General features: G+C 47.0%; 1 protein-coding gene across 2 annotated transcripts; it reads right to left on the bottom strand.

Annotated features, from left to right (window-relative positions):
• Positions 1–193: 193 nt before the first annotated feature.
• On the bottom strand, positions 194–27,302 carry LOC144755160 (uncharacterized). Of its 2 annotated transcripts, none has more exons than XM_078643744.1 (3): positions 27,176–27,302; positions 6,335–6,513; positions 194–5,866 (listed from the first exon to the last, which is right to left on the bottom strand). In XM_078643744.1, the coding sequence occupies exons 2-3, from the start codon at positions 6,444–6,446 to the stop codon at positions 5,334–5,336; spliced, it is 645 nt and encodes a 214-aa protein (XP_078499870.1). In that variant the 5' UTR covers positions 6,447–6,513; positions 27,176–27,302; the 3' UTR covers positions 194–5,333. The 2 variants fall into 2 exon arrangements, with proteins under 2 accessions (XP_078499870.1, XP_078499869.1); XM_078643743.1 differs by having other exon boundaries at positions 3,055–5,866; positions 6,335–6,516; positions 27,176–27,287.
• Positions 27,303–27,305: the final 3 nt, after the last annotated feature.

The following is a 27,305-nucleotide window of genomic DNA, read 5'->3' as shown; positions in this document are numbered from 1 at the left end:
TAACTAATCCAATCACGGGACTAGGGGTAGGTTAGTCAGAAAAATACACTGTCCCAAAAACCATCCACAGTTAACAGGAAAATAGAACCAATAGTAATATCTACAACAAACATAATACCACTGCCATACTGAAAATGATACACCACTGTGAGAAAAATTGTATTATACAGTGAAATAAACAAAATATTCGTTCTTTATGTCAAGGTACATTTGTTCCTTTTATTCAAAACACAATACATGAGCAATCAATATTGACTTTATAATAAAGTTAAAAGACATGGTTAAAAACAAATATTAAAATACATCACAATAAATAAAAGAATGTTAATAATACAGGTGGCGTTGTGAGAAAAAAGTTGTCGACGCAGCGTTTCGGTGTATGTACAGATTCTTACACCTTCATCAGGACAATTTCTCAACTACAGGTTTTAAGTGAGATAAACTTGTTCAACAAAACACCAAGGTTTTTTTTAACATCATGAACCCTTGGTTTCAACTGTGCCAGCTTAATCCTGCTGTTCGCATCAGAGGTAATTCTTTCCTTAAAGTCCAAACATATTTCCACCGATTTCTATGGTCAGTTTCAAATTTCAATCAATAAACTGAGGAGTAAGAACGTGTTTCAATTTAGAAAATCTGCCGCTGCAGCTGTATTTGCTGATGTGCTTATTTTTTCGGCGGAGTTTCCTTACTTAGGAGTATGTAGTCAGGATTGGTTAAATTCAATCTTGAATGGGACAAACGGCCTCCCTGCACCCTCTCGCGTGTGTATCGACATGGATACACGTCGATACACATGCGAGAGGGTGCAGGGAGGCCGTTTGTCCTCCTCAGCCAGGGACCATTCCCTAAAATCTCTAAGCCACAGGGATAACTCGGGGGCCCTCTGGCCCATCCAAGTAATAGCCACGCGCCTCCTTGCTAGCACCAGGAGCAACTGTAACAACTTCTAGGACAAGTTCCTCTTTTTGGGCTTGGGCACCAGGGCCAAGAGACAGTGAAGCGGACTCGGGGTAAACCGGAGTCCTGTAACTCGGCTAATATGCTCCACCGCCGCCTTCCAGAAGCTACCAACCAGCGGGCATTCCCAGGCCAAGTGGAAAAATCCAGCTCTCTCCGCCCCACACCTGGGGCAGTTGTCTCGTCGATCCACAGAAATGCGGCTCAGGGAGACCGGGGTCATGTAGGTGCGATGTAGAAAATTAAAGTGGATCAATTTAAACCGTGCATTGCACGACACCTTCCGGGTCAGGAGCCCAATACGTTTGCGCTGTCCCGGCTCCAGAACCATCCCTAGATCTGCCTCCCAGGCCGCCCAGGACGGCGCGACCGGCGGGGCCGAATCCCGTCTCATGGCTGAATACAGTAAGGTGATCAGGTGCCTCCCTCTGCCGCAGGAGAGAAGGATGTCGTGGGTGTGGGTCACCGGAGGAGCCTCCGGGAACTGGGGCCAAGTCGCCCTCACCACCTCCTGCAGTCCCCTATAGTGCAAGTATTGTCCCCTGCTTAGATCAAAGGCAGCCTCGGCGCGCTCAAATGACACGAAGGAGTCATCAGGGTAGAGGTCCACCAGTCTCACACCCGCCGTCCCGCCACTCCCGGAAGGACATATTCTCCTCCATCAACCTCACCGGGGCCAGGATCCACACCGGCAGTTCCCTATGGAAAGGAGCCCGCCACAAGATCCGTTCGACAAATCGTTGCCAGATCCCCGCCACATGACGCACCACATAGGGCAAGGCCTGGTCCGCCCCTCGTCCCTGCATCAGAGCCACCTGTAAAGCTGTTTCGTCCGCTCTGCCCGCCAGGAGCTGCAGCTCCCAGTTATCTGTGCCCGCGAACCATCTCGCGGCTGGTAGGAGCTGTGCTGCATAGTAATAGAGGTCAAACCTCGGGGCCTCAAGGCCCCCTCCTCCCAGCTCTGGACCACAGTGTGCAGGGCAACCCTACTACGGCCGCCCGGCCAAAGTAAGGACGTGAGCAGCGAGTTGAGCGTGCAAAATATCCGTGGGGGGAGTGGACACAGCATATTTTGCAGGACATATAATATCCTGGGCAACATCACCATTTTAGAAACCGCCAATCGCCCCATAAGAGAAAGGGGGAGCGTATTCCAGAAGGACACGGACTGGTGCAGAGAGTGGATCACCAGCTCCGAGTTGCGAGCCAGCAGTTGCTCATCAGACGAGGCCACCTGAATGCCCAGATATCGGAAGGCCTCCAACTCCCATCGCAGCCCTAGGCACGGGGGGGCTCATTCCCGGGTCCACGTCACAGCCCGCTAGGGGAAAATTCAAGGATTTCCCAAGGTTAATGCGCAACCCAGAGGCCACACCAAAGCGGTCTAGCAAACGCAGTAGAACAGGGAGTGAATCTCTCGGGGAGGTCAAGTAGAACAGAGCGTCATCCGCATATAGGGAGATCACATGCACGGCATCGCCCACCCTAATGCCCCACTGCTCCATCTCTACCCGAATGGAGACCGCCAAGGGCTCCATCGCTTAAGGCGAACAGGAGCGGCGACAGGGGGCAACCCTGCCGAGTGCCCCTCTCCAAAGACCACTCCTCAGATCGGCCGATCCAAGCCGAACCCTAGCCCGGGGTGCCCCATAGAGGATCCGGATCCAAGCGCAAAATACTGGCCCCAGACCCGCCATCTGATGGAACGCGTCCTTAACGCAGAAAACTGCATTCATTTTAAAGCGAACCATATTTACGAGGCAGCATTAAGCCGAAATAAGTGGTTTAGTGCTACCTCGTAAATATGGAGCATGCTCCTGCGCCACAGACTGTCACAAAAAGTGACATTCTGGCAGCGCAAGGGGCCTCATATATGAGGCCCCGAGTGTGAGTAAACTATCATAAGCGCTATTAAAAAAAATGAAATGTTTGTCAGAAAGAGATGAGGGCATTGTTGGTGAGTGGTAGAGAGGGAATTCATGGAGGAGGACCTGTTGCACCCTGGCGACCAGTGCTAGGGCCAGCCCTTGCTGGCAGTGTTAGTCCCACCGAAGTTGGGGTCTAGTCTAGTTGCGCCGCCGTCTGTTTGTATCATTTTTGTAGTTCGTGTACTCTGAAGTGCATAGGTAATGTAACTGGTTGTATTGTAAAGCGCTCTGACACTTTTGGGCAACAGTTCGCTTTATATAAAAGTGCATACATAAATATTACCGGCACCGCCCAGGCCTGAACCGCAAAAACGGTGGCAGCACGGCATGCAGCAGCCATTAAGTCCCGGCCACAGTAGCCGTAAACCCATGCGCGTGGTCTATGACACCGTTGACCGCGGTTCGAATACGGCTCAATCTCAAAACCAGAAATCAGCCCTGTTCCGCACTGTTTGTCAACCAGACAACCACATTCCACCAAGAACGGTCAGTGGCAGAAGCGGGATATGCTCGAGCTGCCATTCGCCGTGTTAGGTTGATGACCTGTTCTCCTAAAGCCGGCGTCCAGAAAGCCCAGCACACTTCAAACTACCTTTCACCAGCCGACCGGCATAATAGACAGTGTTTACACACGGCAGAGACACGTGCAGATTCCACAGCCAATAAGCACCTCGGAGTTCAGTATAGCGCACTGTGATTGGCTGCTGTGTCAACGACTTGTAGGTGCCTTTACACGTTACAAAAGCCTCCTACTAGATAACGTTTCCCAGAATATGTGCAGCCTTATGATTGGCTATGTTGCGACCCGGAAGCCCCGAGATTAGGGGCAGATGCTGTCCAGAAAAAGATCAATAACGGACAACGGATATTGGCAGAGTTTACTGGTTGCCCGTGTCAAATACCCGGCAGGTGGTCACCTTAGTAACAAGTAGGTGACAGCCCCAATGTTAATGTGTGTGCCTAATGTATGTTGTATGTGGGCGTGTGCGCGTGCCCCCCTGCAATTTGAGACCATATGAATCACTGGTGCAACCAATGGGAAATTTATTTTTCACCCTTTTGATGTTTTTGTTATTTGGATTAGAACGAGTGCTTTTTTGCCGGAGCCCTTATCACAGACGCACTTGTGTTCGGGAACAACGGAGCGACAGGGTATAAAAACATTGTTAAACTTAAAACTAAGTTACTAATTAATTGTAGATCGTTTAACATATAGAATGTATAACAATTAAAATAGAGCAGGTTAATTTTGCAGTGCTTTTACAACTTGCGGGATAGAAATTGACTGATTAAGCCTAAGGGAAGTCAAATCTTGCACATTGTGGTGGAAACGATGTATAGTATTCGCCTCAAATCTCTGAAAACGTCCATGCATACGCCCTACATAGATAGAGCTTTCTCACCTTGCAATCAGAAAATTCTGCATGGGCTGGTTGTCCCAAGGATGCAGGCTCTTCTCTTGGGAAACGAGGGAGTATAAACTTTATGATCAAATTAGTGTATTAATTTTATATGCATAGCTTATTCTTGATAGAATGCATGTTGATGAGGAGTCTTGTGATTCTTTTTGACACAAGATCTGTCATGAGGCGTCCTTCTAACCATTTGAGCATTTAGGCGCTTGCTTATATTCCTTACAGTTGTCTCCATTTATTAACCAGTCTCGTCCACGAAGCCTTACTGAGCATATCAATGTAATGAATCCTTACTATTTCCCATTTAATATCCGGTCACATATTTGTTAATGCAGGTAAACTCTCCTGTGTTGCAATCAAAATTAGGTTACCTCTGAAACAATGTTTTTTTAAGGGTCCTAAGTTGATATTGTGATCACCCCCACTGGGTGTTTACCCGAAAACACTGGGGTCTTGTGTCTCCACTCCTAAGTATGCACACAGGCTCCGAAAGGTATGTCATGCATCTTGTATGCTCCGTGTCAGCATGCTGAAACTGCGGAATTGTGTGATGATGACTGATGGCCATTTTTATGGTCTTGCTTGATAGCCCATGTCAAAAAGGAAGATCATCTTGGAGTCATTCTGGACTCATCTGATGATTACAGTCAGGCTATTCCTGCAATTATCTGGGGAAGTCATCTCAAGCCATCCTGAAGTATGCCTGTAGGACAAAAAATGTAAATGTGATTACGAACCTAGACTCATCACAAAAACTACAGTAGGATGGTGTTCTGATGATTTCTACTGGCAGGGAGTGATTACCTTTTACAACTCCACGAATACTAATTGACAACTTCAGGATGAGGGAGAATTACTCCAGGATGGGTTCTAGCTAATTTAAGGATGACTGTCAATTATTCCAGGATGATCCTATAACCGCTCCAGGATGGAAGTGGATTACTCTGGAATGATCCCATGCCAATTTCTGGATGAGTGTGGATTATTCCTGGATGATCCTATGACAGCTTCAGGATGGCTATTGATTACATCAGAATGGCCCCATTATATTTTCAGAATGAGTGTTGATTACTCTAGGATGACGTGGTGAAAGGGAGGCATGTTTTTGTCCTCGATATTTGGATTTAAGCGGGGACTCCAAGACAAGTTCATTTTCACGGTCTGATGCGTAATTTTTAGTTGTGGATTTTTGATGAAGGACACTTGCCATCCCTGCTAAAAGGACCAGGTTTTCAAGTTTCTGCAAATTCATCCGCGAACTTGCATCACCAGGCTGAGAAGTTGTGCTTTCAGCAGGAGCTTGGTTACCAACTCTTATATAATCCAGTCCACTCTGCTTGGCTTTTTTGTCCTTGCCTCTTTTCTCTGCAATTTCTTCCTCTTGTAGTTCGCGTAACACCCTCTTATGTCTACCAGCACTTCCCCGATTGCCACAGTCCATTAACATCTGCTTTTTCTCCAGTGCCCTTTGAAGTAACACCTGTTTTAGACCCTCTGTTGTGCCAGAATAGCTTGCAATTATCTCTTGAAAAATATCCTGAATCATTAGACATTGTTTCTTCACTAAAAAAAAGCAAGAGAAAAAAAAATATATTTACATATAAACTTCAAAACAGAAAAGAACACATTGACCACTTGCAATATATCTTCATGCTCTAGCCATAATATATAAATAAAGAGGTATTGATAATAAAAGGACAAATGTACAATCTATCCATAACCAAGTAAGTAAGTTTTCCTTAATAGACAGTACACATTGTAAGCCTGAACTTGAACCTCCTGAAAATAGTTTATCCAAAAATAGCTGCCTTATAGTAGTGCCACAAGCTAAACGTTTCAGTGTTTTTCATAAGTGTTACATTTGTCTCTGGAGAGCAATCCAAGGCATATGTGGGGACATGCATGTTCATTTTTACTGTCCATTATTGGATTAATTAATCACAAATGTAGGTTTTACTGAAACAGGTTGGTAATTTGTACCGTTATCCTGCAGTTGCAAACTTATTATAAAGGTTTACTTGTTGTGCTTACCAGATGATTGGAACAGAATCATAGCTTTAAAATCTCTCTCTTCGGGGATTGGCCAACCAGCTTCATCTACAAAGAACTTCCCCGGGATTGTCCAAAAGCAGGAAGTCAACATCTTTTCGAACACACACAGAATGATCGCAAGTGAAAAACAGGACGTTGAATGAAGCCATGATTATGTCCTGCTAGATATAAAAATCAGGAATTAGTTTGTGTGTGGTTTAAGTTTCAGAGGTAAAATACAAAGCATATCAAACTGATTAACAGATTTAATTGGAGAAAAGCACCCCAAAAAGTACACTGACCTGGTGCAATTTCTATCTAATATGCCTAGATTGTGGACTACAAAGAAGTGTTTGGGCATGCACTGAAGGCCATTGAGGAAATTACCTAATATCAACTTTATTTTTGGAGAGCCAGAGTGTATGCTTAGGTCTTGCTGCTCAGGACAAATAGTAATAGCAAAGTAGAGGCATTATGAGAGAAATAGAAGAACTATCAATAAGTGAACTTTCACACTGGGGTTTGTGACGGGAAATCAAGTTACCTATCCCCGCAGATGCATAAAGAGTCAGATGCCTGCTGCCCACCTGCACCCCTAACATGAAAGGGCAAGCGTTAAAAATGCAATAGTGTGGGAGGGCAGGCTTGATGAACAGGTGTGGAGGCTGAAGTATAGGTTTAAAAGAAGGTTTATTAACAAAAATAGCAGATGCGGCAGGTAAAGGTTGTTGTGATATAGTTATGGGATGTTTTTCCTCTTCGTCCGATGCGTCCCTTGAACCGGAAGAGTCTGTCAAAGATGGACGTGGTGTTCTGCTTTCGGGTTGTCCTGGGCCGTGGTGTTCACCACGGAGGCTCATAGGAGGATAAAGAAATGAAAGGAGCCGTCAGAATTGGGTTGTGGTACGGTTTTATAGGTGCATTTAAATCCCCTCACCTTGGTGCACTAAGTTTGTTTAACGTGCCTCGAGGATAGGACCAACAACCAAGGAAAACGGAAGAATATAGAAGAATGAGAAATAAAGTGCGTAAAGTTCTTAGTAAAGGTACGTTCCGTGTTCAGCTGGGAAAAAGAATGAATGGTGCACTTTCAGAGTCTATTCAACGGTAGGCGGGTGTATTTAAACTACGTCTGCGGCGTATTTAGTCACAAAAAGGATTAACTCTATATCTGTCCCTCTGTTATACGCTGTAGTCCGACTCGCTACCCACTCTTTTCCACCCTCTCCCCCGTTATTCCCGAGAAACAATCACTAACCTGGCTCCGCCGTAACTCTCCTGAGTCACGGCCGCTCCCCAGCAACCTCCGGACACCACCAGTCCTCGGACCAGGTTTCTTCACCGTCCTCGGTATTCCCGGATGTCCAGGTCTTCTCTTTATCGGGTCCTGCGTCTTCTTTCCACTGGTCGGGTCCCGCGTCTTCTTTCCGTTGGTCGGGTCCCGCGTCTTCTTTCCGTTGGTCCGGTCCCGCGTCTTCTTTCCGTTGGTCGGGTCCAGCGTCTTCTTTCAGTTGGTCGGGTCCCGCGTCTTCTTTCCCGTCGTCTACTCTCCCATAACGGTCGTTCCACACCTCTATTATTGGTCCCGGGTATCCCCTTCCGGGTCGCAGAGGTGGAACTTCCGGGTTGCAGTTCCTATCGTGCGCCTGTGGAAACAGAGGAGAGGAGTCTGGACCTTGTGGTCTTGGGGTTAGGTAAGGAACCTCGCTCCGCTCAGGAACTTTCTCACATCCCCTTTCCCTTGCTGTCTTTCTTCTAGGGGGTTGTGTCTCTTGTGGATATCTTGACAGATAGTCAGCATTCCCTTGTTCTCGCCCTTTCCTATGTCGAGTGTGGAATCTATATGGTTGTAAGGATAGAAACCATCTCAGCACTCTTTCGTTATGGCCTTTATTCCTGGCAAGCCATTCTAATGGCGCATGATCAGTGAACAGAGTGAATTCCCTTCCTTCCAAATAGTACCGCAAGGTTTCTATGGCCCATTTGATGGCGAGAGCTTCCTTCTCGATTGTTGCGTAATTTTTCTCTCGCGGAAAGAGTTTACGACTAATATACAAAATTGGCTTCTCTCCCTGAGGTGTTTCCTGAGAAAGGACTGCACCTAACCCCTGGTCAGAGGCGTCCGTTTGTAAGATAAAGGGACGAGAATAATCTGGACTAATCAGGAGTGTTTCCGATGTTAAAGATTGTTTTAGGGCATCAAAGGAATGTCGTACCTGACTAGGAGGGCATTGTAATATCTGCTCTGTTTTACAGGTCTTCTGTAGTAGATCAGTCAGGGGAGTTGCCATCTGGGAAAACTGAGGAATGAATCTCCTATAGTATCCTAGTAAACCCAGGAATGCTCTTAAATCCTTTTTTGTCTTGGGAAATGGTATCTGGGAAATGGCCGATAGTTTCGACGGCTGTGGCCGTATGACACCTTCTCCCAGTAAGTATCCCAGATACTTGACTGTTTGAGCTGCCAAATGACTTTTGGCTGGGTTGATTCTTAAACCCTGTGTACCTAAGGTTTGCACAATTGTGGTGAGATGGGTTAGGTGTTGTTCCCATGTGTTGCTGTATATTACAATATCATCAATGTACGCTCCAGCAAAATCGTCATAGGGTCTTAGAATCGTATTCATGGCTCTCTGAAATGTGGCAGGGGCCCCATGTAAACCAAAAGGCAACATTTTGAAGTGGTACAACCCGTCGGGTGTGGAAAAGGCTGTTTTTTCCCGGTCTTCTTCTTTTAAAGGTATCTGCCAATAACCTTTACACAGGTCTAGGGTACTGATGTATTTGGCTTTCCCTATTCTTTCTACCATTTCGTCCACTCGAGGGAGCGGGTAAGTGTCGAACTCTGAGATTTTGTTCACCTCTCTAAAGTCAATGCAAAATCTAACTGACCCATCCGGCTTAGGCACGAGCACAATGGGAGAATTCCATTCGCTTTTAGATGGTTCTATAATTCCCATCTGTATCATCTTTTGTACTTCCTCTCTTATTGTTTGTCTCCTTGCTTCAGGTATGCGATAGGGTCTCAATCTAACTCGCTTACCCGGTGGGGTTCTTATGGCATGCTCAATAAGGTTGGTCATTCCAGGGGTAGTGGAGAAGACAAAATCAAGAGGTTGTAACACTTTGATCAACCCATCGTGTAAAGGCTGAGGCAGTTCCGGATCAATGCATTGTTGAAACAGGGGCCCGAGGTTCCTACACTGTGAACAGCTGCTGGAGCTGGTCCTTCCCATTTCTTTAACAGATTCACATGGTAAATCTGTGAGATTCTTTTATTGCTGTCTACTTCTATGCGGTAAGTTACAGGGGTGACTTGTTGGAGTACAGTGTAAGGTCCCTGCCCCTGTCCTAATAGTTTCTGGTCTGATGAAGACATCATAAGTAAGACAAGATCCCCCACCTGGAAAGTTCTCAGCTTGGCCCCTTTGTCGTATTGAACCTTTTGTGCGTTCTGTGCATCTTCTAAATTGTTTCTGACTATCTCTCGTATTTGTCCTAAGTGTGTTTTTAGATTAGCCACATACTCGGGTAAAGGTTTGGTGTTGTCTAGTTCTGTCTCCCACTGTTCTTGGGCCATATCCAAGAGGGTACGGGGTTTATGTCCATAGAGCAATTCAAAGGGAGAATAACCAGTACTTTTTTGTTCTTTACACCTGATGGCAAAAAGGGCCAAGGGAAGAATATCTTCCCATCTCCTGGTTTCTAGATCCAGCAACTTCTTAAGAGTGGCTTTGATAGTGGCATTATATCTTTCTACCAAACCATCCGTCTGTGGATGATAGGCAGAGGTCCTAATCTGTTTTATCCCTAACTGTTTACAGACGTCTTTCATTAGTTTGGAAACAAAAGGTGTTCCCTGATCAGTTAGGATCTCTTTGGGAAATCCTACCCTAGAAAAAATTCCAATCATAGCTTTGGCTATATTCGTAGTGTCAGGTCGACGGAATGGAATAGCCTCAGGGAATCTAGTGGCGTAATCAACCATAACCAGTACATATCTGTATCCACTTCGGGAAGGCAACAGGGGACCAATTATGTCCATACCCACTCGACTAAAAGGATCATTGATAATAGGAAGGGGTAGCAATGGGGCTCCGGGTGGATGATACCGACTGTGTCGCTGACAAATAGGACATTCTCTACAGTATTTCTTTACCTGCTGGTATATCCCTGGCCAGTAGAAGTTTTCTACAATGGTTTTCTCAGTTTTATCCGCTCCAAAATGACCCCCTAGCAAGTGACTATGTGCAAGATACAACACTTTTTCTCGAAAGGGTTCCGGTACTAACAACTGTACTTTTTGGTCAGGGCCTCCTTTCCTACACAACAATCCATTCTTATTAAAAAAATATGGACCTACATGTTGTGGGTCCTCTTCTTCTAGTGCATTTTTCCATGCCTCTTGCAGTACAGGGTCCTCTCTTTGTGCAGCATGAAAATTACGGTCTGTTTCCCAAGGATTTTCTATCCTGAATAACTGGCATTACCGTGGGTTTTATTCCTTTTTCCGCCCTTCTTTGATTTCGGCTTTTCCGAGGTTTGGAAGGCGGCCATTCTTTTTCTGTATTTTGGGAAAAAGGGGCCGTAGCTAGCCATTCATTCACTTCCTCTGTTCCTGATTCCTGCAGCAACTGGGATAACTTGGCGTAATCATTACCTAGAATAGCTTGTTCTGGTAGTCGGGGTATCAAACCTACAGTCAGGGACGTGCCCTGATCCTGAGGATGTTGAATGAAGACCTTGGCAGTAGGATACGTTTAGTGTCTCCATGTACACATTTAATGGCTACCATACCGTCGATAGGACCTATATTGTTACCCAAGTCTTGTGGTCGGACTACGCTATGTAGACACCCGGTGTCGGCTAAAGCGGTGACTGGTTGTCCAGTTACAGAGACAGTGCATTTGTAAGGGGGAAGTTTCTTGTTGGGGGGAGAGCAATAGTAATTCCGAGCCATTCCTATTTCCATAGGCTCTTCTCGTTGCGGACAAAATCGGGCTATATGTCCCATTCTCCCACATTGGAAACACTGGGGTCCAGTCACAGGAGGTCTGATAAGCGGAATACTGGGCATAGGAGTGCTAGGAACAAGAGCAAGGGGTTCAAGCTTCTTAGCGACAGGAGGCCTCGTCGCCCTATGTATTGGATGTCCTACAGTTTTTCCTACATTGTCTTCTTTTCCCTTCTGGAAGTCTTGGGCTCTACTATAAGCACTAGCTATCTCTACAGCGGTTTCAAGAGTAAGGTTTGCCTGTTGTCGAACCCAACGTTGTATGGGAGGATGTAAGGAGGTCAGGTATTGTTCTAGATAAATCTTTGCCATGATTCCGTCCTTATCTGTAGCGGCAGGTTTTAGCCAACGGTCCGCCATGTCCTTTACCCTAAAGTACAAAGCACGAGGAGTCTCTTGTGGGCCCTCTTTCATTTGTCTTAGCTTGATTCTATAGGTCTCATCATCGATTCCCAATCTCTCTAGGATGCATTTTTTTATGTCCGCATAGGGAATTGTTCCCTGGAGGGTGGCAGCTTGGTAAGCGGCCTGCAGGTCTCCTGATAACAGCGGTCCCAAATACTGTCCCCATTTATCGGCGGGCCACGAGGCTGCACTTGCCATGCGTTCGAAATTACTGAAGAAAAAATCCGGATCTTCCCCGGCTACATATCGTTGTAGCACTACGGAGGGCAACGTTGTAGGACCTCGTTGTTGGCTAAGGGCCGTAGTGAGTTTGTCCACAACAGCCCCTTGTGTCTGTTCTTGACCAGCGAGTACTTGGTTCAATTTTCCTCGATCTTCCTCGACAACTGTCAAAAAGCGTTCCATAACCTTCCCCAGATGTTCTTGGTTTTCAGCCATTTTTGCTAGAGCAGCCTCCATCTCGCCTTTAGGTCCCACTTCTGACACCACTTGTGGGAGGGCAGGCTTGATGAACAGGCGTGGAGGCTGAAGTATAGGTTTAAAAGGTTTATTAACAAAAATAGCAGATGCGGCAGGTAAAGGTTGTTGTGATATAGTTATGGGATGTTTTTCCTCTTCGTCCGATGCGTCCCTTGAACCGGAAGAGTCTGTCAAAGATGGACGTGGTGTTCTGCTTTCGGGTTGTCCTGGGCCGTGGTGTTCACCCCGGAGGCTCATAGGAGGATAAAGAAATGAAAGGAGCCGTCAGAATTGGGTTGTGGTACGGTTTTATAGGTGCATTTAAATCCCCTCACCTTGGTGCACTAAGTTTGTTTAACGTGCCTCGAGGATAGGACCAACAACCAAGGAAAACGGAAGAATATAGAAGAATGAGAAATAAAGTGTGTAAAGTTCTTAGTAAAGGTACGTTCCGTGTTCAGCTGGGAAAAAGAATGAATGGTGCACTTTCAGAGTCTATTCAACGGTAGGCGGGTGTATTTAAACTACGTCTGCGGCGTATTTAGTCACAAAAAGGATTAACTCTATATCTGTCCCTCTGTTATACGCTGTAGTCCAACTCGCTACCCACTCTTTTCCACCCTCTCCCCCGTTATTCCCGAGAAACAATCACTAACCTGGCTCCGCCGTAACTCTCCTGAGTCACGGCCGCTCCCCAGCAACCTCCGGACACCACCAGTCCTCGGACCAGGTTTCTTCACCGTCCTCGGTATTCCCGGATGTCCAGGTCTTCTCTTTATCGGGTCCTGCGTCTTCTTTCCACTGGTCGGGTCCCGCGTCTTCTTTCCGTTGGTCGGGTCCCGCGGCTTCTTTCCGTTGGTCGGGTCCCGCGTCTTCTTTCCGTTGGTCGGGTCCCGCGTCTTCTTTCCGTTGGTCGGGTCCCGCGTCTTCTTTCCGTTGGTCGGGTCCCGCGTCTTCTTTCCCGTCGTCTACTCTCCCATAACGGTCGTTCCACACCTCTATTATTGGTCCCGGCTATCCCCTTCCGGGTCGCAGAGGTGGAACTTCCGGGTTGCAGTTCCTATCGTGCACCTGTGGAAACAGAGGAGAGGAGTCTGGACCTTGTGGTCTTGGGGTTAGGTAAGGAACCTCGCTCCGCTCAGGAACTTTCTCACATCCCCTTTCCCTTGCTGTCTTTCTTCTAGGGGGTTGTGTCTCTTGTGGATATCTTGACAGATAGTCAGCATTCCCTTGTTCTCGCCCTTTCCTATGTCGAGTGTGGAATCTATATGGTTGTAAGGATAGAAACCATCTCAGCACTCTTTCGTTATGGCCTTTATTCCTGGCTAGCCATTCTAATGGCGCATGATCAGTGAACAGAGTGAATTCCCTTCCTTCCAAATAGTACCGCAAGGTTTCTATGGCCCATTTGATGGCGAGAGCTTCCTTCTCGATTGTTGCGTAATTTTTCTCTTGAGGAAAGAGTTTACGACTAATATACAAAATTGGCTTCTCTCCCTGAGGTGTCTCCTGAGAAAGGACTGCACCTAACCCCTGGTCAGAGGCGTCCGTTTGTAAGATAAAGGGACGAGAATAATCCGGACTAATCAGGAGTGTTTCCGATGTTAAAGATTGTTTTAGGGCATCAAAGGAATGTCGTACCTGACTAGGAGGGCATTGTAATATCTGCTCTGTTTTACAGGTCTTCTGTAGTAGATCAGTCAGGGGAGTTGCCATCTGGGAAAACTGAGGAATGAATCTCCTATAGTATCCTAGTAAACCCAGGAATGCTCTGAAATCCTTTTTTGTCTTGGGAAATGGTATCTGGGAAATGGCCGATAGTTTCGACGGCTGTGGCCGTATGACACCTTCTCCCAGTAAGTATCCCAGATACTTGACTGTTTGAGCTGCCAAATGACTTTTGGCTGGGTTGATTCTTAAACCCTGTGTACCTAAGGTTTGCACAATTGTGGTGAGATGGGTTAGGTGTTGTTCCCATGTGTTGCTGTATATTACAATATCATCAATGTACGCTCCAGCAAAATCGTCATAGGGTCTTAGAATCGTATTCATGGCTCTCTGAAATGTGGCAGGGGCCCCATGTAAACCAAAAGGCAACATTTTGAAGTGGTACAACCCGTCGGGTGTGGAAAAGGCTGTTTTTTCCCGGTCTTCTTCTTTTAAAGGTATCTGCCAATAACCTTTACACAGGTCTAGGGTACTGATGTATTTGGCTTTCCCTATTCTTTCTACCATTTCGTCCACTCGAGGGAGCGGGTAAGTGTCGAACTCTGAGATTTTGTTCACCTCTCTAAAGTCAATGCAAAATCTAACTGACCCATCCGGCTTAGGCACGAGCACAATGGGAGAATTCCATTCGCTTTTAGATGGTTCTATATTTCCCATCTGTATCATCTTTTGTACTTCCTCTCTTATTGTTTGTCTCCTTGCTTCAGGTATGCGATAGGGTCTCAATCTAACTCGCTTACCCGGTGGGGTTCTTATGGCATGCTCAATAAGGTTGGTCACTCCAGGGGTAGTGGAGAAGACAAAATCAAGAGGTTGTAACACTTTGATCAACCCATCGTGTAAAGGCTGAGGCAGTTCCGGATCAATGCATTGTTGAAACAGGGGCCCCGAGGTTCCTACACTGTGAACAGCTGCTGGAGCTGGTCCTTCCCATTTCTTTAACAGATTCACATGGTAAATCTGTGAGATTCTTTTATTGCTGTCTACTTCTATGCGGTAAGTTACAGGGGTGACTTGTTGGAGTACAGTGTAAGGTCCCTGCCACTGTCCTAATAGTTTCTGGTCTGATGAAGACATCATAAGTAAGACAAGATCCCCCACCTGGAAAGTTCTCAGCTTGGCCCCTTTGTCGTATTGAACCTTTTGTGAGTTCTGTGCATCTTCTAAATTGTTTCTGACTATCTCTCGTATTTGTCCTAAGTGTGTTTTTAGATTAGCCACATACTCGGGTAAGGGTTTGGTGTTGTCTAGTTCTGTCTCCCACTGTTCTCGGGCCATATCCAAGAGGGTACGGGGTTTATGTCCATAGAGCAATTCAAAGGGAGAATAACCAGTACTTTTTTGTTCTTTACACCTGATGGCAAAAAGGGCCAAGGGAAGAATATCTTCCCATCTCCTGGTTTCTAAATCCAGCAACTTCTTAAGAGCGGCTTTGATAGTGGCATTATATCTTTCTACCAAACCATCCGTCTGTGGATGATAGGCATAGGTCCTAATCTGTTTTATCCCTAACTGTTTACAGACGTCTTTCATTAGTTTGGAAACAAAAGGAGTTCCCTGATCAGTTAGGATCTCTTTGGGAAATCCTACCCTAGAAAAAATTCCAATCATAGCTTTGGCTATATTCGTAGTGTCAGGTCGACGGAGTGGAATAGCCTCAGGGAATCTAGTGGCGTAATCAACCATAACCAGTACATATCTGTATCCACTTCGGGAAGGCAACAGGGGACCAATTATGTCCATACCCACTCGACTAAAAGGATCATTGATAATAGGAAGGGGTAGCAATGGGGCTCGGGGTGGATGATACCGACTGTGTCGCTGACAAATAGGACATTCTCTACAGTATTTCTTTACCTGCTGGTATATCCCTGGCCAGTAGAAGTTTTCTACAATGGTTTTCTCAGTTTTATCCGCTCCAAAATGACCCCCTAGCAAGTGACTATGTGCAAGATACAACACTTTTTCTCGAAAGGGTTCCGGTACTGACAACTGTGCTTTTTGGTCAGGGCCTCCTTTCCTATACAACAATCCATTCTTATTAAAAAAATATGGACCTACATGTTGTGGGTCCTCTTCTTCTAGTGCATTTTTCCATGCCTCTTGCAGTACAGGGTCCTCTCTTTGTGCAGCATGAAAATTACGGTCTGTTTCCCAAGGATTTTCTATCGGAATAACTGGCATTACCGTGGGTTTTATTCCTTTTTCTGCCCTTCTTTGATTTCGGCTTTTCCGAGGTTTGGAAGGCGGCCATTCTTTTTCTGTATTTTGGGAAAAAGGGGCCGCAGCTAGCCATTCATTCACTTCCTCTGTTCCTGATTCCTGCAGCAACTGGGATAACTTGGCGTAATCATTACCTAGAATAGCTTGTTCTGGTAGTCGGGGTCTCAAACCTACAGTCAGGGACGTGCCCTGATCCTGAGGATGTTGAATGAAGACCTTGGCAGTAGGATACGTTTAGTGTCTCCATATACACATTTAATGGCTACCATACCGTCGATAGGACCTATATTGTTACCCAAGTCTTGTGGTCGGACTACGCTATGTAGACACCCGGTGTCAGCTAAAGCGGTGACTGGTTGTCCAGTTACAGAGACAGTGCATTTGTAAGGGGGAAGTTTCTTGTTGGGGGGAGAGCAATAGTAATTCCGAGCCATTCCTATTTCCATAGGCTCTTCTCGTTGCGGACAAAATCGGGCTATATGTCCCATTCTCCCACATTGGAAACACTGGGGTCCAGTCACAGGAGGTCTGATAAGCGGAATACTGGGCATAGGAGTGCTAGGAACAAGAGCAAGGGGTTCAAGCTTCTTAGCGACAGGAGGCCTCGTCGCCCTATGTATTGGATGTCCTACAGTTTTTCCTACATTGTCTTCTTTTCCCTTCTGGAAGTCTTGGGCTCTACTATAAGCACTAGCTATCTCTACAGCAGTTTCAAGAGTAAGGTTTGCCTGTTGTCGAACCCAACGTTGTATGGGAGGATGTAAGGAGGTCAGGTATTGTTCTAGATAAATCTTTGCCATGATTCCGTCCTTATCTGTAGCGGCAGGTTTTAGCCAACGGTCCGCCATGTCCTTTACCCTAAAGTACAAAGCACGAGGAGTCTCTTGTGGGCCCTCTTTCATTTGTCTTAGCTTGATTCTATAGGTCTCATCATCGATTCCCAATCTCTCTAGGATGCATTTTTTTATGTCCGCATAGGGAATTGTTCCCTGGAGGGTGGCAGCTTGGTAAGCGGCCTGCAGGTCTCCTGATAACAGCGGTCCCAAATACTGTCCCCATTTATCGGCGGGCCACGAGGCTGCACTTGCCATGCGTTCGAAATTATTGAAGAAAAAATCCGGATCTTCCCCGGCTACATATCGTTGTAGCACTACGGAGGGCAACGTTGTAGGACCTCGTTGTTGGCTAAGGGCCGTAGTGAGTTTGTCCACAACAGCCCCTTGTGTCTGTTCTTGACCAGCGAGTACTTGGTTCAATTTTCCTCGACAACTGAGAGAGAGGGAAAGAGAAGGGGAGGGAGAGGGAGAGAGAGAGAGAGAGAGGGGGAGGGAGAGAGAGAGAGAGAGAGAGAGAGAGAGAGAGAGAGAGAGAGAGAGAAAAGGCGAGAGAGAGAGAAAAGGCGAGAGAGAAAGAAAAGGCGAGAGAGAGAAAGAAAAGGCGAGAGAGAAAGAAAAGGCGAGAGAGAGAAAGAAAAGGCGAGAGAGAGAAAGAAAAGGCGAGAGAGACAGAGAAAGAAAAGGCGAGAGAGACAGAGAAAGAAAAGGCGAGAGAGAAAGAAAAGGCGAGAGAGAGAGAAAGAAAAGGCGAGAGAGAGAAAGAAAAGGCGAGAGAGAGAAAGAAAAGGCGAGAGAGAGAAAGAAAAGGCGAGAGAGAGAGAGAAAGAAAAGGCGAGAGAGAGAGAAAAGGCGAGAGAGAGAGAGAAAAGGCGAGAGAGAGAGAAAAGGCGAGAGAGAGAGAAAAGGCGAGAGAGAGAGAAGGCGAGAGAGAGAGAAAAGGCGAGAGAGAGAGAAAAGGCGAGAGAGAGAGAAAAGGCGAGAGAGAGAGAAAAGGCGAGAGAGAGAGAGAAAAGGCGAGAGAGAGAGAAAAGGCGAGAGAGAGAGAAAAGGCGAGAGAGAGAGAGAAAGAGAAGGCGAGAGAGAGAGAGAGAAAGAGAAGGCGAGAGAGAGAGAGAGAAAGAGAAGGCGAGAGAGAGAGAGAGAAAGAGAAGGCGAGAGAGAGAGAAAGAGAAGGCGAGAGAGAGAGAGAGAGAGAAAGAGAAGGCGAGAGAGAGAAAGAGAAGGCGAGAGAGAGAAAGAGAAGGCGAGAGAGAGAGAAAGAGAAGGCGAGAGAAAGAGAAGGCGAGAGAGAGAAAGAGAAGGCGAGAGAGAGAAAAAGAAGGCGAGAGAAAGAGAGAAAATAGGAAATATTAATGTGATTTATCTCAGGGCTCGATCCCTCTGCCTCAGTACTTTAGCAGTAGGTCAGGTTGTAACTGGATAATATATGGCTGGGATCGATAGTGGCAGATGTAACAAGACCGGCTTCATTTTTACAGAGATCTTAGCGGTCAAGGTAAATTAGCGCAAACAGGGAATACGTAATTGGCCCTGTCTCAATAATATATACAAACGAGTTAAAAACATTGTATGCACATGGAACGAAACCAGAATGATAGCCTTTTTAGGGCTCGCCTGCTGTGCACATGTGCACAGCTGGAAGCTCTATAGGGGCTTATCCAGTGTTTATCCACCACTGGCGATTCCACTGGCGATTCCTTTGAGTGCATGTGCTTTTTAGGTCATTGCGCAAGCGCAAGCCCTAAAAAGCGCGTGCACAATGCCACCAGCCGCCTGCCTGCCTGCCTCGCATTACCACATCAAAGGCAGCCCTCCCAGCGCATTTGTCACCACCTAATTATTCACGGCCGCCCGGCCGTACTTTCAGTTTCACGGCCGGAGGCCGTGTCTCCTTTTAAAACCTGTTTAACTTGTTTTGCTTGTTGTTATTCCAGCCAGCATGTCACGGTGCCTCCTGTGTTTCCTTGTCCCCGATGCCTTTCCCTCTGTGCGCTTGTGTCCATTAATCCTATGCTTCCGGAAGCATCTGCCTATTTGTAATTGTGCCCTACACCTTAAAGCAGTCGCCGTCCTTCGTCCCCCCGCTGCTTGGGTCCCATGATCTCAGGTCGCCTTTCCTCTTTGTCCTTTTGTTTCCTTCTGCCTATGCGGACTGGCTCCCCTGCCCCACCCTCTGCTCCGATTGTTCCTATGCTGCTTCGCACCTGTGGACCCCACTTTACTTCCTGGTCTTTATAGCGCCTACTCTCCATGCTCCATGACCGCCATTCTCTGTTCCCCTCTGCTATGCTCCCTGGCTCATGTTTTTTTTTTCTACTTATGTGCCTTATTCTTCTGGTCCGTGTACCCTTTGGACCCCCTGACGCTTTTACCCAAGTAGCACTACGTCACTTTTTGTCACAATTATCCATATTCTGTTTGCTTTTGAAGCCCTATAGCGCCTGGTCCTTGCCCCAAACCATTTTTCCCGCCGTGTGTCGCACTGTGCGCCCCCGAGGATGTCTGCACAGTGGCCGTCCTGGAGTGCCACTCTCTGCACACAGTGGCCTCATTAGCGCCTCGGAACTGGAGCCCCTCGTAGGGTTCGTTAGCAGCTCTGGTGCCCGTGCACACGGGCCCGGTAATTAGAGTGCCCCCGCCCCCGGGATTTCAACTGCACAGTGCACGGCTAATTGTATTCTGCCTGCAGCCACGCAGGCCTATTATAGATGCACAGCTCCCGCGAAGCCTGTATTTTGGGGAAACATGTTTGGTACATCAGGCTCCAAGTCTGGAAAGGTGAGCATCCTTTATTTTGAGATATGGCCACAGCGTAGTGCAGAGCAGATGTGGCCATCGTCACTGCAAAGGTACACCAGTGCCCTCATTGCGAAGTATGCTCACATTTCGTTAACATGTGTTTACAGTGAATTGTGAAACTCATTGGAAGCTATGGCACACATCTCCCGCGCTGATCCGGCATCACATACCAGAGAAGGCCTTGCAGTGATCTGTGCGAACTCCATGAGTAGAACATGCTTCATTTAATTACACTGCGGTTTTGGCCGAATATGTGATGCAATGTGAGGCCCGGCACTAGCAGAAACGGCAGGCTGGTCACCCATGCCACAGCCCTTAAAGGGCAATCTCAGAAGCGGGCCTAGAAATGTATGAGGCAGGACAAATAGAATGATAGCAATGAAACTGCTGTAACTTTCAAGGAAGTGACATCATCTTTTGGCAATGTTCCATGAAACATCGCAAGGAATGTAGAACATTCTGGCTTAGTGTATTTTTCCACCAACTAATCTCACACACACACAAATACACATGCTCTCTCTCCCCTCATTTTGGGATTTAAACAAAGAAATAGTTTGGCCTGTTTTTTTGCAGTTTTATGTAAAGCAAATTCGACCCGAAGGTATTCGAGCGCTTCACACAAGCACCAGTTACATGACACAAGGACACATCCTTTTGTTTGAGGCTCGGGCAGTTTAGTGATTTGCCCACAATCAGATGATGATGAGCCGACGCCGAAACTCGAACAGGGTCTCCCAGTTCCAAATTCGGTAGATCTGGCCTTTAACCAATGCTCACATCCTTGCCCCTTGTTCCCTTAATTGTCACAGAACTGTTTGTACGACTTTAAATAGTTTCACTCTCGATTTGCTTTTTATTTGTGTATTTGGAAACGAGATTTGCTCATAGGTTACTCCGGATAATGTGGCTTTTTCTAAGAATGTATTTTCATCTTTCTACAGAACTATCAATTGAGGAATTTGAGCGTGTGAAAGAGTGTAATTAACTCTGCCACACACACACATAACCAAACACACACAACCACAAACACACAACCCCACACACACAACCCCCCCACACACAAACCCGCATGCACACACACACACCCACACACAACGTCCCCATACACACAACCCCCCCACACACAACCCCCCACACACACACAACCCCAGACACACACAATCCCACACAACTCCACTCACACACACAACCCCCCCCCACACACAACGCCACACACACACAACTCCACACACAACCCCCCCCACACACACCCCCACACACACAACCCCACCAAACACACAAACCCCCACATGCACAACCCCACACACACACAACCACACACACAGACACAACCCCACACACAACCCCCCACACACAACCCCATACACAACCCCCCCACACACACAACACCCCCACACACACAAACCCCCCAAACACAACCCCACACACAAACCCCCCACACACACAACCCCAGACACACACACAACCCCACACAACTCTACACACACACACACACAACCCCACACACAACCCCACACACAACCCCCCACACACACAACGCCCCACACACACACCCCCACACACACACCCCCACACACACACACACCCCCCACACATACAACCACACACACACAAACCACACACACACAACCACAAGCACACACACAAGCAAGCACACAACCACACTCAACCACACAACCACACACACAACCCCACAACCACACACAAAACCCCACAACCACACACACAACCCCAAACACTACACACACACAACCCCAAACACACCACACACACAACCACACACACAACCACACACACATCTATCTATCTATCTATCTATCTATCTATCTATCTATCTATCGCCCTCACTCTATCTATCGCCCTCACTCTATCTTATCTATCCATCTACCTATCTATCTATCGCCCTCACCCTATCTATCGTCCTCACTCTATCTGTCTATCTATCTGTCTATCTATCTATCTCCCTCATTTTATCTTTCTATCTGTCTATCTATCTATCTATCTATCTATCTGTCTGTCTGTCTGTCTGTCTGTCTATCTATCTATCTATCTATCTCTCTATCTACCGCCCTCACTCTATCTGTCTATCGCCCTCACTCTATCTAACTATTGCACTCACTCTATCTATCTATCTATCTGTCTATCACCCTCTATCTATCTATCTATCTGTCTATCGCCCTCTATCTATCTATCTATCTATCTATCGCCCTCACTCTATCTAGCTAGCTATCACCCTCACTCTATCTATCTATCTATCCATCTATCTATCTATCTATCACCCTAACTCTATCTATCGTTCTCACTCTATCTGTCTATCTATCGCCCTCACTCTATCTATCGCCCTCGCTCTATCTATCTATCGATTTATCTATCGCTATCTATCTATCTATCTATCTATCTATCGCCCTCACTCTATCTATCTATTTATCTATCACCCTCACTCTATCTATCTATTTATCTATCACCCTCACTCTATCTATCTATCGCCCTCACTCTCTATCTATGTATCTATAGCCCTCACTATCTATCTATCGCCCTTACTCTATCTCTCTATCTATCTATCGCCCTCACTCTATCTATCGCCCTCACTCTAGCTATCTATTGCCCTCACTCTATCTATCGCTCTTACTCTATCTCACTAGCTATCTATCTATCGCCTCACTATATCTATCTATCGCCCTCACTCTATTTATCTATCTATCTATCGCACTCACTCTATCTGTCTATCTATCGCACTCACTCTATCTATCGCCATCACTCTATCTATCGATCGCCCTCACTCTATTTATCTGTATATCTATCTATCGCCCTCACTCTATCTATCGCATCACCACAGAATCACTCAGCACCACCACAGCATCACTCAGGGGCACCACAACATCACTATGCGTTACCTCAGCATCACTCGTTGCCACCACAACATCACTCAGCGCCACCGCAGCATCAATCTGTGCAACCATTCAACAACAACTAGTTCAAATATGTTCTCTCAATGTTTCAAGCTTTATTACAAATGTCACAAAAAGATGTTAATATTTCGCTTCTGTTCTTGGATTTTCGTCACAATAAAATACACTGAACATAATCTTCACAAAAGTTATTTACAAAAGTTTAAGCTATTGCCATTATATATTACAATAACTTTTATTTAAGAATAAAATAAAATAAAAGCCATTGTTATTTGTAATATCATTACATCTAAGTCACGTAAATACAACACATATTGCATTACAAATGCTATAGGTGTCACATTTGCGAAAGTTATAACTATTGGCATTGTACATGACAAAGCTATTAATTTTGCTATTTTCAAAACCAACACATAAATAAAAAATGTGTCATTTACAATACCAATAGCTCAAACTTTACTAATGCGAGACCTATTGCATTGCAAATGCTTGTTTGCGAAAGTAGATATTGCAAGATGTTGGTGTTGGACCCGGTCCTTTGGGCAGGTTTACCCCATGACTTTTTGCTTTTTCCTAGCCTGTTTTTGGAACCTGGATTGGTGATTGTAGGCCTCTGCGCACTTTTTCACTGTGGTACAGTGTAAAGTGCGTGTGCTTTCTGTGTATGGATGGTGAGTGACCTGCCCTCCCATAGGAATGAATGGGGAATATGTATGCCCATGGTAGATTCCTGATGCATGGGGAGTGCAGGGGCGAGTTTGATATGTATGAACTCGTGAGAATGAATGCTGCAGAATGGTGTATGCGGCATGGCTGTGTGTAGTCTAGAAGCGCCACTTTTAGAAGTTGGCATAATTGTGTAGTGAGTCTGCTAGCACGTGATTGGCTGATGGGCCTGGCCCAGGCATGCCTGGGCCTGTTGGTAGATGGACTGTCTGGAGGAGGGGGTCCGAGTCAAGCCGTAGATGAAAGGCCCCCCATCTGCTGTTAGGGGGGAGTGGAAAGAGCTCTGGTGGTGCCAGGCTGTGTCTGTCGGCCCACCCTGGATGACTCTCCCTCCCGATGGCCCACTGTCACCTCTGACCTGAGGCTGACAGGCGAGGGAAACCAGATACTCCCAGAGCTTAGGGCTCGCCTACACAAAGACTTCTAAAGACTTCAAAGCTTTTTCTGTGGATAGGAAGGGGCTCTGCCCCTTCCAAAATGTTCTTCTTTCTCTGGAGTTGAATCGACCAGAGGTGGGTGCTGCCCAGCTCCTGGATGCCTGGACTCCTGGGGGACCCCTCTGCCCTGCCTGGGCTGAGGAGGGGACTTGGCTTTACCCCTGGGAGGCTCTGGGACCGTGGCAGCATGGAGAGGCTGCCTTTTCCTGTTGAGAGCGCTTTCTCTGGACTTCCTAGCGCTTAGGAGCGGTTTTATGCTCACTTATAGCGCTGGACGCGCTGAGGCTTCTTGCCCGTATTTATTTAATTATTTACGAGTGCCCACCTCGATCTGCCGCGGAGAAAACAACCACGAAGGGGCCGCGACCGGATTGGCCGGGACCCGAGGAGAGCCGTGCTCTGATTGGTCCTTGGACGGGAGCCTGGTCCAGGAGCCGCGCTGTGGTTGGCTGACTCCTGGAAGCTGCGTGACGTGGTGGGGAGCCGAAGAGGAGGAAGGACGCATGGTGGCCGGGAGAGGGCTGTTCCCGCTTCCCCCTGCCTGGGGAGAAGCTCTGGGTTGTCGTTGCCGGTCTCCCGTGTGGAGAGGGAGACCGGAGATTCCCCCGCCGCCAGTGGAAGCCGCCACATCGAGGCCGGCGGGAGGAGCTGCCGTCTGGAGGAGCAGGCGGGGCTCCGGCGGCAGGAGCAGAGAGCCCCCGCGTGCAGCCGCCGCCTCAGGAGACCGGTGAGTGGGGTGCGGGCGTTTGACCGGCCCTAAGACGCTGGTGTATGCAGGGCGGCCCCCGATGGCAGTGGGCCGCCCCAACGTCGCGCAGAGCCTGTAGAGGCTCCCACAACCCGGGGGCAGTATTTGTGCCAGAGTCCCCCGTGAGGGACTCCAACGGAGCGAGGATGCTTTGGGCGGCCCTGCTTGGCAGAGGGCCGCCCCGACGATCGCGGGGCATATTACTTGGAGCCCTGTGAGAGGCTCGTGCCCGCATGTTGTTTGGTGAGCCTGTTGAGGCTCAGAAGGGCGTTTTCTTGACTCGAGTCCCCCGTGAGGGACTCCAACTGCCCTAAGTCGTGTTCAGAGCCTGTTGAGGCTCTTGGGGGCCATGTTAGATAAGTAGGGGCGCCGGGGCATAATTGTCGGTGCCCGTCCCCTCCTGCCTGGGAGAAGCTCGTGTCCAGGGAGGCTCCAGGGGGCATGTTGCTTTAGAGCCAGTGTGGCTCCAACGTTTGACCAGTGTTGGCCAGGGCCTGTGTGGCTCCAACGGGCGCAGTGTTTGTTTTAGAGCCTGTGTGGCTCAGGTGGCGCAGATTCGTTCTAGGGGCTACTGAGAGCCCTGCCACAGCTTCTGGTACCAGCTGCGCAGCACTTAGTGCCAGCTGCTACGTTTAGGCCCTTGTGAGTGTTCCCAGGGGCCCAGCAAGTAGTGGGCCCCTGCATCGTTTAGGCCTCTGACATTGAGACTCAGGGCGTTCTAGCCCCAACAAGGCCAGTTGGCCTAGGGACTGCCACAGGTGGTGGCTTATGTAGGTTGTGCGCAATTGTATGGTTCTTGCACCTCTGAATGTGATTTCTTGCATCATGTCTTATTCCTGCACCTCTGAATGTTTTTAGACATCATGTGACTATTGCGCTACTGTATTATTCTGGTACCTCTGAATGTAATTTTATTGCATCATGTGCTTTATTCTTAACACCGCTGAATGTGTAGGTTTATACATTATGTGTTTCTCTTTACTACTCCTCTGAATGTATATCTAGGCATCATGGGTACTGTGTTCTCTCTTAGACCCCTAAATGCTGTGTGATACTTAGGTGGTTTGCCTTTACTACTCCTCTGAATGTGGTTCATACATCATGGGTAATGTGTTCTTTCTTAGACCCCTAAATGCTGTGTGATACTTAGGTGGTTGTTCTTTTTAGTACAGCTGGTCCTAGTAAGGTCCTGGTCCCCTGCGTGACAGTCTCCCACAGAGTTTAGGGTTGCGTAGGTGGTACTTACCTGTTCCCAGTAGTTACGGGATGTGATCTATAACTGTTACTTTGTGTTACAGTGAAGTTTATATACTTTTATTCTAATTTCTGACAAGTATTTCTATATCTGCAAAGTGTTGATTCAGACAGTGGTCCATGTGGCCCTGTCTTGTAAATAATCCCTTGTGAATATTGCCGTGCCAGTTGGCACAATGTACATGTGTAATTTCTATCTGATATGTTTTGACAATACAAAAGTTATTTTAATATAACCTTGTGTGGAGTCTCTTTTGTGGTGTACCTAGTATGTTGTTGCTGTTGTGCGCTGACGCAAATGCTTTACACATCGCCTCCGAGTTTAGCCTAGACTGCCCGCGCCATGCTACCTAGAGGGCGAGCAGGGGTTATCTTGGCGTGTGACTTCCTTGCCCTGACTGGAATGGTGGTTTCTGCCTGGCTTTGGCATAAGCCTTAGCCTACCAGAAATAACCGGTTTCCAACAGTTGGAATGCGTCGGACTACGTTTCCTAAATAGGGCGTAAACCCCAATCGCCACAGGCAACCAGGCCTTTCAATTACACAAATAGCAAACAAAATAAAGAACCAGCATTACAACGGCTAAGTTATTTGAAGCATTTATCCTTATGCTTTGAAACGCATCCATGAAAACTGCCAGCGTTTTAGAAGATGTGCTGCTCTGCACACTACACAGCTTGGGGAACGTGACCAGGATTCAACAATAGAGCACACATTCATTTAGTAATGAAGGCTCACTACAAGTTGCAAGGACACAAGTAATGCTCAACAATATACAATATTCACATAAATAAATGTGTTTAGCCTTCTTTGATTGACAACTTTTCAGTAGATCGAAAACTGTTCCATTTGGTCGAGAATCTTGAATACACGCAGGTGCACTTGGAACCAACATGGGACCTACAATATCCGGGCAGTAATTTATTTTTCCTTACGGCGAAGAACTTGCTGTAAAACACATTTTTTAGGCTTTTTGCAATTTTCCACAACTTACACAGGCACGCACTACGTCACACATACACAAAAATACACATGCTCAAACACAAAAGGTGCATATTAAACAAGCAGGCAGGCTGATACAGATAAACATCAAACACACATAATACACACACATTGCAACGCAGGTATTCATTATAACACGTACGAAGCACACACATGCAGGGAGCTGCGTCTGAATTTGCCCCCTTAATGAAAACTCGTGCTTTCCGAAAAATGAGGAAGCTGGTCTGGGACGGAAATTGAGCAGCTGGGACCGAGAGCGGAGGATCGATGCTGCTCTTTTTTTAACAGCTGCAGCATTTACCTGAGTATACGCTGGAATCGACGAAGGAAGTGGAGTTAGAAAAATAAAGAGACCGATGCCAATCCATCTGTCCCTTTAATGGCTATTGAACTCACGGCAGTCTTCATTCTTGCCGCAGAACAATGACGTC

The sequence above is a fragment of the Lissotriton helveticus genome, chromosome 5_1 (assembly GCF_964261635.1).
Source record: "Lissotriton helveticus chromosome 5_1, aLisHel1.1, whole genome shotgun sequence".
NCBI classification, from domain to species: Eukaryota; Metazoa; Chordata; class Amphibia; order Caudata; family Salamandridae; genus Lissotriton; species Lissotriton helveticus.
This window is presented reverse-complemented; position numbering and strand designations above follow the sequence as displayed.